Source organism: Oncorhynchus masou, chromosome 31, assembly GCF_036934945.1.
Source record: "Oncorhynchus masou masou isolate Uvic2021 chromosome 31, UVic_Omas_1.1, whole genome shotgun sequence".
Lineage (NCBI taxonomy): Eukaryota > Metazoa > Chordata > Actinopteri > Salmoniformes > Salmonidae > Oncorhynchus > Oncorhynchus masou.
In genome coordinates, this window is record NC_088242.1 from 83,878,399 (window position 1) to 83,891,180 (window position 12,782).

At 42.7% G+C, this 12,782-nt stretch overlaps 1 protein-coding gene across 3 annotated transcripts in view; it reads right to left on the bottom strand.

Annotated features, from left to right (window-relative positions):
• Window positions 1-12,782, bottom strand: part of LOC135524597 (epidermal growth factor receptor substrate 15-like 1) — a 31,581-nt gene that overhangs the window by 6,281 nt on the left and 12,518 nt on the right. For all 3 annotated transcript variants that reach the window (XM_064952277.1, XM_064952276.1, XM_064952275.1), the window contains 8 exons: window positions 11,079-11,243; window positions 9,606-9,711; window positions 8,973-9,029; window positions 8,022-8,179; window positions 7,423-7,495; window positions 5,890-6,050; window positions 5,476-5,569; window positions 1,088-1,296 (listed from right to left, as the gene is read on the bottom strand). In XM_064952277.1, coding sequence (XP_064808349.1) covers window positions 1,088-1,296; window positions 5,476-5,569; window positions 5,890-6,050; window positions 7,423-7,495; window positions 8,022-8,179; window positions 8,973-9,029; window positions 9,606-9,711; window positions 11,079-11,243 — 1,023 coding nt within the window. The remainder of the gene's footprint in view (window positions 1-1,087; window positions 1,297-5,475; window positions 5,570-5,889; window positions 6,051-7,422; window positions 7,496-8,021; window positions 8,180-8,972; window positions 9,030-9,605; window positions 9,712-11,078; window positions 11,244-12,782) is intronic.

Genomic DNA, 12,782 nt, shown 5'->3' on the forward strand with positions numbered 1-12,782 from the left:
CTGCCAGAATCCACTTATTGAACTGCCAGAGATATAATACTTTCCAATTGCGCTTGTTTTAGCCCTCAAACTCAACTCTGGACCTCAAAGCCAGTTCAACTGTGTTTTTTTTCATTGTTCCCCTCTAATCAGGGTGTAATTATTATTATTATTTTTTAATTTTACCTTTATTTAACCAGGCAAGTCAGTAAAGAACAAATTCTTATTTTCAATAACGACCTAGGAACAGTGGGTTACCTGCCTGTTCAGGGGCAGAACGACAGATTTGTACCTTGTCGGCTCAGGGGTTTGAACTTGCAACCTTCCGGTTCCTAGTCCAACGCTCTAACCACTAGGCTACCCTGCCGCCCCATTTATCAGGTAGAATAGAAAACCAGCAGGCTCCGGATCTCATAGGACAAGAGTTGAATACCCCTGCGCTATAGCATGCTAACTAGCAGCAAACAAAATATATTTGTATTTGTTTAAATGTTCCGATCGCAGCGTACACATCAAACCACAAAAATGGCTGACACCCTTGCCTGCATGAGTACTGGGTATCACTTCTTCAATGCAGCTCCTGTGCTTTACTGCACAACATCAAATGCATTGTAGGTGGTGTGCAACCAACTACAATGCATGTGTTGAGAGAAATCCCCCTCCAGAATCAGAACACAGTATGGAAAAGTGAGCCTTCTTCAACAAGAAACAGCTAGTGTCATCATCTTAGATATGAGGTAGGGTTGGAACGCACGCTCAGATGATCAGTGATCATGAACAGTAGTTATTGCTATGGATTATGCCATAGGTCTGAACAGTTAGCCTGTTACATGGTGGTTAAAATGCCATGGGTCTGATTGGACAGATGCCTGGCTCTGGTCTTTGTGTGGAGTGAAGGTAGGTTATTCACAAACAGAGACATCTGCACAGTGAAGGTAGGCCAGGATGAGATGCAGCAGAAAGGTCTAGATAGACAGGCTGAGCCTTGTCGTCTGCTCTTCTCTAGATCCTTCAGTTAAACGTTGTGGGAGCTAGAAGTAGCGAGGTAGTGACTAGGTATATAAAGACTGGTCTGGACAGAGAGAGAGTATCACTGAGCTCAACTTACAGTACTGAAGTCTGCAAAACCCAAGGAAGAGTCTTTAGAGGCTTTACTTGAGGCAGAAGGAGCAAAAGGGTCTTTGCCACTAAAGGGGTCTCCGACCACCTTTTTACTCTGAAATGGGTCGATGGCGTCACTGCCGAATGGCTGGAAGGGGTCGCAGGGCTTGGCCAAGTCACCCGCTCCTCCAGGCAAGTTGACAGGGCTGCTTTTACCTGAAGACATTGAGACAGTAAGGACACAGTCATTTCCCCAACAGATATGGTGTACTCCCATTTGAACTATAAATGTTACACTGATGTCTCAAAGATTAAATATGTGGTTACGGGGACAACTTGAGGTATTAAGTGATGGTTTGATAACTTTTACCACAGAAATGTGAAGTTTTTCTTTATCACTGTCTGCACCAAAAGCCCCACGCAGCTCAACTTAAGCAAAATAGAGAGAGTAGACAAACAACACCATCGCATACACACAAAATTGTAATGAAACAATATGCCAGCATGGTATGAATTAAACACATTAAATTTGATGGGCCATATAGTATATTGCATAAACCAAGTACTAAAATACACGGCAAGAGCAATTTCCTCTTTTATGCTGGGTTTTATGGCGAGCAGATGGGTAGAGTTTCTGCCCACATAACCGACAGAGGATTCAGTTCCCAAGTTCATCAGATCTCTCCTCAGTGGGTGATGCCATTCCAAGGCCCGAGGGACGGCAGTGTTTTCTGACTACACTTTTTTTTAAAGATTCCAAAAGGTTTTTTTGGCTGTCCTCAAAGGGGAACCCTTTTTGGTTCCATGTAGAACCCTCTGTGGAAAGCATTTTATATGGAACCCAAAAGGGTTCTACCTGGAACCAGTAAGGGTTCTCCTTTGGGGACAGCCAAATAACCCTTAGGTTCTAGATAGCAGGTTTTTTCTAAAAGTGTAGGGACCAAAATTATTCCTGGTAATGTCAGGAAAAACTCCTGGCCTTATTTATGCCAACGTATTGTATCCTCATACCTTTATTTCCACATATAAATATATAAATAATTTCACAAAGAACTGAAACTACTCTAAAATAGGCTCATGTTAACATGGTAGTGATGTTTCTCTGTTGGCCAACCTCGGCTGGCACAGTCAGTGGGCCATGGGAACATAGTGCTGGTTGTTGTTGCTTCTGAAGGTGTTGACCACATTTCCAATCGAACTGTTATTTATACCCGGCTTGTCAAGGTTAGCAGTTCACAGCCCCACTGAACAGCCAGACATTCAGTTTCTCTTTCACGTAATGGAACATAGTCTTTACCATATACCATCAGCTCCACCCTATTCCAAAATAGCAGCACATCATTAGTGCTACCTATCAATGTAATGCACAAGGCACAACTCAGAACCCCACAAGCAAAGGTTCTGACATGATTCTCATAACATAAATCACATGGACTGTATCTCGTAAAAATCTAAAGTATTGCTATGTAATGACTTCAGAAACCACCTAGAAACATTAAGATATCAGCATCAAACTACCACACTACGCTAGTTACCTTTCACTTATCTACTGTATGTTGCAAATTCTTCTCTACCCATATCATTTAATTTCCATGGTTCTATAAAACCATGTGTGAAAGGTGTTTATTGGCCAGGGCACAGAGTGTGACCCGAGTCGGGCAAGAGGTCGCCAAAAAGCCACACTTCTCACCCGAGTGTGCACACACACGTGCCTGCACACACACACACACACACACACACACACACACACACACACACACACACACACACACACACACACACACACACACACACACACACACACACACACACACACACACACACACACACACACACACACACACACACACACACACACACACACAGAGTGGAAAGAGAGGAAGTGGGGAAGGGTGGGGTTGAGAACATTGTTGTTCTTACTCATCATCTCCTGTGAGACCTGATGCTCTGTGTTCTCCCTGCAGCTTGGCATCAAATAATAATGTCAAGTAAGGATTCTAAAGATAGGAGATTTTTAGTTACAATTTGTTTCTTAATTTAAATTTAATTTCATGCATGTAATTCAGCACATAAACCACTCATATGCATCTAAGTTCTACTTTGTAATAATGTATACCTAGGCTACACTGCAATTACATTGCATATTGAATATATGGTTTACCATGAGGGGGGACCAATTTAATAATAGTAAGTGGTGAAATCATGAATACCCTGGTCCATTCAACTTCCTTTGGGAGGCTTAAATGGTGACATAACACTTTTACTAACTAATGTTCTGGCTAAAAATGCATATTAGGCCTAGCTACATTGCTACTAAGTTGAGCAGAGCTACTGCAGAGTCAACTGGACTCATCTCTTTGCAAAACTGATCTGTTTATTTGATCTTCGAAAGGAGAATGAGATGATCAACTCTTCTGTTCTGATGAAGATCCTATCATGTTTTCTAAGCTGCATTGACCATCGCTGTTTGATCTATGACTACTGACTTGCATACTCTACTCATGCGGAGGTAAGAGAGGAGGCGACACCAGCTGAGTGTTACCTACGGGCACAGACGTCATTTCAACGTCTATTCCACGTTGGTTCAACGTAATTTTGGTGAAATGACATGGAAACAACGTTGATTCAACCAGCGTGTGCCTAGTGGGTATTCAGGGCACTTACAACTCCTTCTAGTCAACTAGGGTCTAACAGTCAGAAGATATGTGACGAGCCACGCCATTCATCCTCACAAGCTTCTTCTGAGTATGTCACTAGAAGATCCAAGCAAAAGAGGGCAACACTTACAATGAGATGAGAAAGACCATTAATAATCTTGAAACTAGCGGGCACTATTTTTATTTTTGGAAAAATAACGTTCCCAAAGTAAACCGCCTATTAGAAGCACCAAGCGGGAAGACGAAAATGGTGTACGTATGTATGGGTGTGGGTAGTATGTATGTATGTGTGTACGCGTATATATGTGTATATGCATGTGTGTATGTATATGTATGTGTGTGTATGTATGTATATATATATATATAGGTATGCGTAGGTATGTGTAAGTGAATGCAGTTTTTTTTTTTGGTGTGTTTTGTCTCTGTTGTTGTATCTCTTAATATGGGTGAAAATGGTGAAATTCCAATAAAAATACTGTTACAAAAAAAACGTAAACCCCCTATTTCTCAGAACCAGATGCTAGAATATGCATATAATTGACAGCGTAGGATAGAAAACACTCTAAAGTTTCCAAAACTGTCAAAATATTGTCTGTGAGTATATTGCAGGCGAAACCCTGAGGAAAATTCAATCAGGAAGTGCCTCTTATTTTGAAACCGTTGTGTTCCTATGCACCCCTATTGGCCATTGAAAGGGATATCAACCAGATGAATTTTTCTACATATTCCCTAAGGTGTCTCCAGCATTTTGACATAGTTTCACGCCTTTATGTTGAAGAATGAGCGTAAACGACTACATTGTGTAAGTGGCAAGCTGAGGGCTCTCAGCGTGATTATTGTGTAAAAGACAGAGGTAGTCATTTTTCCTCTCGCTCCTACTGAAAAGCCAATTGTCCCGGTTGATATATTATCGAATAGATATTTGAAAAACACCTTGAGGATTGATTATAAAAAACGTTTGCCATGTCTCTGTCGATATCTGTCGTGACCGCTATTTCCGGTGGATTTCTCAACATAATGTGACCAACAAACAGAGGTATTTTGGGTATAAAAATAATCTTTATGGAACAAAAGGAACATTTGCTGTCTAACTGGGAGTCTCGTGAGTGAAAACATCCAAAGCTCATCAAAGGTAAACAAATAATTTGATTGATTTTCTGATTTTCGTGACCAAGCTTCCTGCTGCTAGCTGGACATAATGCTATGCTAGGCTATCGATAAACTTACACAAATGCTTGTCTTGCTTTGGCTGTAAAGCATAATTTCAAAATCTGACAGGGTGATTAACAAAAGGCTAAGCTGTGTTTCACTATATTTCATTTGTGATTTCATGAATATGAATATTTTCTAGTAATATTTTTTGACCGTTGCACTTTGCTAATTAGTGTAGTTGATGACAATTCTCCCGGATCTGGGATGGGTAGTTCCATACTAAACCATCACAATTCTATAACACAGAACCAAGATCAAATTGACCTATATTGCAAAATGTACTGTTAATCAAGGTACAAGATGTTAAGTAGTATTATTCATAGTGAAACCTAGAAGGTAGGCACTACCCATCCTTGGTTAATGCACTACACATCCTTGGTTAACCCACAACCTCACCCTCCTCTAGTTTTTTTCCTTCTCTTTCCCTCTCTCTGTTTCTCATTCGCTATCTGCCCCTTCGTCTCTCTCTCTCCTACACCTCCACTCCACCTCTATTTCTCCCTGTTTCCCCTCGGGCCTCACTCACCACTGGGAGGTTTGGGTCTGGGGGGAACACTCATCTTGGGCGGCAGAGCTGGGCCGTCCTGATTCCTACTGAAGGGGTCCTCCACAAACCCCGACTGGAAGGAGAGAGAGAGAAGAGACGAGAAGAGGAGGGAGAGGGAGAGAAAGGGAGAGGAAGAGAGGGAGAGAGGGAGGGAGAGAGAGAGGGAGGGAGAAAAGGAGAGAGGGAGAAAGGGAGAGAATATATGAGTCTTCAGATGCCAAAGCTGAAGCTAATAGCAGTAACTTCACAACTATCCATAAGTTCCAAATCAAGACTGATGTGCAGTGAAGGTGTTAAATCAGGAAGTTAGAAAAAATACCTCTGGATAGGAATTGTGCAGTCTAATGATTAAATAAATAAAATGTAAAAGTTCATAGTCTTTAGTAGAAATACCTGCTGGTATTCTGGGAAACCTCCTCTTCCTTCCATTGGGTCTCTGATCTTTGACATTTGGCTGAAGTCTGCGAACCCACTGTTACTGATACTGCCAAATGAGCTGTTACTGCCTCCAAACGCAGTGCTGCTTCCAAAGGGGTCCAGAGTACCAAAGAGATCTGAGCAAATATCAACATGAGACGTTCAAGAAACGTTAGTCCAGGGTTTAGGTTACACAGCACAAATACACAAATATTCAAAGTATTCGAACGGGTGCTGTATGAAACGTAATAAAAATGGGAACCCTGGCACTCTCCCAGAAGCTTCGCTGGTGGGTAAAAACCGCACATTCAGACAAACAAAAAAGTGTATTGGGTCCGCACTCAAAAAGACGTTGCATAAAGCTAACTTCATTATTAGATTTTTTTTAAACAAGACAGATATGAGTTGTGTTTCCAGAGTCATTGCTCAAAGGTTGGCACACTGTTGCATCTATGTTTCACTGTTTCACCCCTGACTGTGTAGAAACCCTGTGTAGTTTCAGTCAAGAGTGACAAAATGAGCTGGCGAAAAGATTTGAATATCAAGTATCCAACGTGACACCTTTTCACTTGGCTCATAAGTTCAATAGGCAAACTAACATGAAAACCTGATCCTACAAATATCCAACTGCCACAGCCTGCCCTGTGTTCTAGCACGGCGATGTTATTGCAGAACTGCATGGTGTAATGTGTTTATATGGACTACAGCAATTTCCTAGGGAAAATAAAAGGAGGACTTTCTTGCTCAACGCTAGAGAAGTGAAGGGGTTGATTGAGAATGGGACCTACACACTTGCACAGTTACAGATGGCCCTGGCCAAGGTCTCTCTGGGGCTATTTCAGATGCCACGAGCCATCCTCTGGGCCCAAGCCACAATGCATCTCTTGTTTTCACAGGGACTGTTTCAAGTGGTTCATGTGCTGCTAAGAATGGGAACCTTAGAAAAATATCACATCAAACAATAACCTCAACTGTTTCCCTCTTAAAACCATTAGGGTCAACATTTTACCCATCTTATCCATACAAATTCTATTTGAGGTAATGTGTTATTTTACACTGATATTTGTTAACCACCAGCACCCAAACACAGACTGAGACCTACCCTGTGTTCAAAAACTTGAAGGGGAAAAAAGGGTTGGAGGGTTTAAACGGATTGTCAAAGATGGGAACTATTTTCAGTGCTTCTCGTCACCTGCTCTGCGGGTTAAGACAGCTCACAACGCCAAGGCCTATAGGCTTATACACAGACAACAGTAGGCTAAGCCAAAAAGGTGTGGGTGCTCTTGTGCAACTCCCCGGAAAATGAATCACCTTTATTCACCAAATACATTTGCAAGTAAAGAAGTGTGACTTTCCACATCACTAGTGTATATCTCTCTATCTCTGAATACAGAAAGCAGACTTATACATGACAAAGAAAGAGATGGGGAGGAGGGGAGAGAGGTAGTCAAAAAACAACTTGGGGTGAGGAGAAATAGGAGAATAGGAAAAAGAGATTTGAGCATGTACCTGGTCCTGGGCCTCTGGTGGGTTTTGGGCTAATGGATAAGAAAGGGTCTGCGCTGCTCGTAAAATGACTTGTCTGCAAGAACAAGCAGAAAGAAACAGTTACATACATACACTGCGTATACCAAACATTAGGAACATTAGGAAGCTATGATCCTTTATCTATTTTATTTTGTTAAATCCACTTCAATCAGTGTAGATGAAGGGGAGGAGACAGGTTAAAGAAGGATTTTAAGCCTTGAGACAACTAAGACGTGGATTGTGTATGTGTGTCATTCAGAGGTTGAATGGGCAAGACAAAATATGTAAGTGCCTTTGAACGGGGTATGGTAGTAGGTGCCAGGCGCACTGGTTTGTGTCAAGAAGTGCACCGCTGCTGGGTTTTTCACGCTCAACAGTTTCTGTGTGTATCAAGAATGGTCCAACACACAAAGGACATCCAGCCAACTTGGCACATCTGTGGGAAGCATTGGAGTCAACATAGGCCAGCATCCCTGTTGAATGCTTTCGACACCTTGTAGAGTTTTGTATATTCAGTCTATACACCCATATATAACATATACTCAGTGTGGTTAGAAGGTGCCATGATGGCTTCCCTGTACCTTGGTGGGGAGGGTGGCACTTTTACTGAAAGGGTCGGTGGTGCTGAAGGGGTCTGCCTTGATGGTGGTCTTCTTGAAGAAGTCTTCTGACGAAGCCTTGAAGGGGTCCGTCTCTTTGAAGGGGTCCCCCCCAAAGGGGTCTGGGTGGAGAGAGAGATCTAGGAGAGCAGACTGTGGATCAGACATGACCTTTCCTTCACACAGGCCAGTCTGACTGGTCTGTAAACCTCACACAGCTACGCTATATGAATCAGGTGTACTGTGTAGTCTAAAGCATATAGTGGCTGAGATAATGTCTCATTTGGTTAACCTTTTCAGTAAGACTCATTTAACCACGTTCAGGCACTATATTCTATGCATATTGTTTATATCAGTTCAAAATGATGTGTGTTCAACTCTCATTGACTTTACTATAGTCAACATAGAGAATGTAGCCATTCTCCATTACGCAAGACAAACACAACAAGTGTCTACAGATATTTGGCAATCACCATTTAGATAACATTCAATATCCAGCAAATATTTTCTTTGGAATCTATCTTATAATTACAGTTAGGAGTAAACGAGGTGAGTCCTGCAATGAAAACATCAGTGTTTTTTTCCCCCTCATCGTAGAGATAAGGGAACAGAAATTTCACAATATTACAAATAGAGAAGTGTGACGGTGAAAGCCTGTTTCACAGCTCCATAGTTTCATTAACATAACAAGAGGATGGCATTGTATGTCCATCAGTGGAGGCTGCTGAGGGGAGGATGGCTCATAATAATGTCTGGAACGGAACTAATGGAATGGTATCAAACACCTGGAAACCATGTGTTTGATGTGTTGATACCATTCCACCTACTCCGCTCCAGTCATTACTACGAGCCCCTCCTCCCCAATTAAGGTGCCACCAAACTCCTGTGATGTCCATGTATAATTAAACTCATGTGTTGTGAATAAATAAATACCTGCAGCGGCTGGTAGTGATGACTGCTTTGCAAAAGGGTCATTTTGGAAGGGATCACCTATAGGAGAAGAATCAAGTGGGGGGGAATCAGAAGCTATGCCAAAGAGGACAAAAGCTAAAACGCTGGAATTGGTCATCTAAAGAGAGAGAGAGAGACAAGCGAGAGGAAAAAGAGGGGGACAGGAGAGAGATGGAGAGGAAAGAGACAGAGGAAAGAGAGAGAGGGAGAGGAAAGAGAGAGAGGGAGAGGAGATGGAGGGAGTGGAAAGAGAGAGACAGAGAGGAAAGATAGGGATGGAGAGGGAAGAGAGAGAAGGAGAAGAAAGAGAGCAAGGGAGAGGAAAGAGAGTGGAGATGGAGGGAGAAGAAAGAGAGAGAGGGGGAAAGAGAGAGAAAAAGAGAGAGGGGGAGAGGAAAGAGAGAGGAAAGAGAGCGAGGAGGAAAGAGAGAGAGGGAGAGGAAAGAGAGGGAGAGAAAAGAGAGAGGGAGAGGAAAGAGAGCGAGGAGGAGGAAAGAGAGAGAGGGAGAGGAAAGAGAGAGAGAGAAAAGAGAGAGGGAGAGGAAAGAGAGAAAGGGTGAGGAAAGAGAGAGGGACAGGAAAGAGAGAGAGGGAGAGGAAAGAGAGAATCAGCACCTTTGAACGGGTCTGTCTTGAAGGGGTCTTCGGAGTGAAAAGGGTCTGTGTGCATCTCCTGAGGGACGCTATTGAACCCAGATGTATTCACCTTGAACGGGTCCTCCTGAGAAGGGGAGAAAAATAGGGATTTTGATGTCTGTCTGGCTCTGGAGAGCTTCGGTTTATTTACTCTTAAAATGCTGCCACCATCTCCAACCATTTTCCCCTCAGACAGGCATTAAGGAGATAAACCAAGTCAGATCGACTCCATTGTTTATTCAGTCGACCGCTAAGTCTCGCCAAGCTGCCAAACACGATGGCCATCAAATCAAATACTTCACATTTCAATTATGGCCCACTCAGGTTCAAGTGGAGGAATTTGAGTTCAACAACACTAATAGAGACCTCGGAGAGAGGAATGTGTGCCTTTAGAGAAGCCCTACTATGACTGCCTGGTTCCAGACCAGACCAGAGCCCCCTGAGCTTGAGTTTCACTTTAATAACACACAGGCAATTTTCATTCTCCTGCAATTTGTCCATTCGGTGTCTGCTGCGCCCCACTGCATTCAGCTGGTCCCAATGAAAAAGCCCCCGAGTTGGTAGGAAACACCCCTCTTATTAGGGCCCACATTCTTCAGGGTGTCGGGTTTCTCTGGAAAACCTGACTTCACGGGCCAGACGGGCCTGGCTATGAAAACGCTTACTTGTTATGTTTCATTAGTAGGACTTCTCATTTCAATAAGAAGTCTGACCATGATCCCTGTATTCACTCCACCATGATATTCAATGCTGCCCAGAATTAGGACTAAGAATAAGAGCTAAGTGTCCGAGCCCTTTCAAAACGCACAGGTAATAAAGCTTAAGATGGAATAACAGAGGGCTGCCAGGTAAAATAACTGTGCGAGAGTATTTAAGGCAAGATAATTACATTATGCGGAAAGCAAATCAAATATAACCAAACTATGGGATTAATCCATTTAAGATTGTGGAGTCGCACGTTTGATTGGAATATTTCTGATGCTAAATCATGGAAGTGATACCTCCTTTCTCTGCAGGTGAAGGTTTTGCATATTCCCATCATCGTCTCTTTAGCTGCAGCTTTCTGCAGCTGTTCAAAGTGGTGACAAGCAGATTAATTTCACACCCAGGCCAGCAGGTTTCAATGACTCATCATATTACCATGATCTGAAATTAACTACAACATTACACTAGGGCTGCAATCCATTGTTCAAGTCCAAATGTACCAGCTGTGTTCAGTAGAGTAGAATGAGAGCCTTTTGTAGGTTTAACCAGTTCTCCACCAGACACCAACCATTCAACCTCAATTTACCTCTCATAAATATTACTTCTACAGGCTTGCAATACACTTAGGTACTACTACTATAGGTTTACAAATAGAGCCAGATGACGTGGCCAGGAAAGAAACTCTGGGCCGTAGTAATAAGGACTTCATTCAACCTCCTGTCCTTTTAAACAGTGTGGTGTCCTCACCACGGCGCCGAAGTCTCCGTTCTCGCGGTCAGGGAATCCCTCGCTCATGTCAGCCAGGTTGGTCATGCTGCCTCTGTGTGTCCCATTTAAGGTGCTGTTGTACTGCTCAATGCTCTTATTCATCTCCTGCTGGCTGTCCTGGATCTGAGACAGCTTACTGCGAGCCTAGAGGAAAAGCACAGCACATACACAGTAGGTTAATGTAGGGTTTCTTTCAACACAGAGAATGTCATGGTTGTTAGGGTAACAACACCGTCCTATGTGAATGCAGGATGCTGTGGTCCATGTGCTGAGCTGGCTCTAGACTTTTTGGGGTCCTAAGTGGCCCCCCTGTTGACCGTTGAGAAAACATTTAAAAGTTTTGAAGTTCATTTCCTGCAATTTTACACAATTTGCCATAAGGCAAGGAGAAAATGTTGCCCTTTTAAAGCAGGTTTTATGAAATTCTACACATTTTGCCATGACCTTTGCCATGGTAAAAGTATATCTAAGTGACAGTAGCTAAGAAAATCCATGGGGGCCACCTGGAGGTCAGGGCCCCTGGGCATGTGCCCTTCATGTCTGGTCGGTAATTCGGACATGATTACTACAAGTTTTGATAATTGGCTAGACTAATTTACCAACCAAAAAAATGTTAGTGTGTGACAATTGAGTGACTGTCATTGACTGACATAACAAAAGGAAAACTGCTGATGCACAACCAAATTTCAAAATTTCACCTTGTGCATTCTACTATTCTAACTTGTGGCTGGGGCCCTAAGAGACCACTTCCGTCACTTGTGCTTGGAGCCAGCCATGTTCAAGTGTTTGTACATAAGGTTGTGATGACTTTTTCCATTTTATTTCAATATGTCCTTGAGAGACTAAACCAAAAAGAGCCAACACAACAAAAATAATCATAAAGTGGCTACAGCTGAGTACTGGTATTCCCCATGGCTCCTTACAGATGGTGGGCTGAGAATACAACATAAACTATGGTGGTATAATCTCAATATAATTCAAATTTACTGAGAGAAGAGTGACGAATTCTGATATTAGAGTCAATATGATTTGGTCCTGATGAGTATGGAAGTGCTGCCATTTGTTCATGAGAGTAGATGAGAACGGATCATCTTTCACTTACTTCGATGCAATGGCAAGGACGTCCCCACCTATAAAAGACAACACAGCCATCTATGGCTCAGCATCCATTCTCGGGTGATATGAGAGATGAGAGATCTGAGGCGTGGGCTGTGGCATGTGGAAGTCATGTCAGATATGATGATTCAGATGATGCAGAAAGCAGAGGTAAAACAGCTGGTTCTCTAACTGAAACTGCCACACCCAAACCTGGCAGAGGACTGAGAACCAGCTGATATCTCCAAATGAATTCAAGAGGGGTTGACGACGATGACATGCACTTTAAAATATAACAACAGAATATATTACATTTCTCTCTAAAACAACTTCCCTAGAACTTCACTGAAAACGAAGTATGCCTTAAATTTCCAGTCTATGCTGAATATCTTTCAGAGAAATGAGAGGATAGAACTCAAGGAAGAATGAACCGAGCCCAAATTGAATCTGGTTGTTTCCGCCATTCATGACACAGTCTCCCCCTGGTGGTCACATTATAAAGGGTCTTGCTACAGGTCCTCTCACATCCCAGACACATCAGCCTGGTTCACACCACAGGACAAAACAGAGCCAAGCCATGCTGAGCTG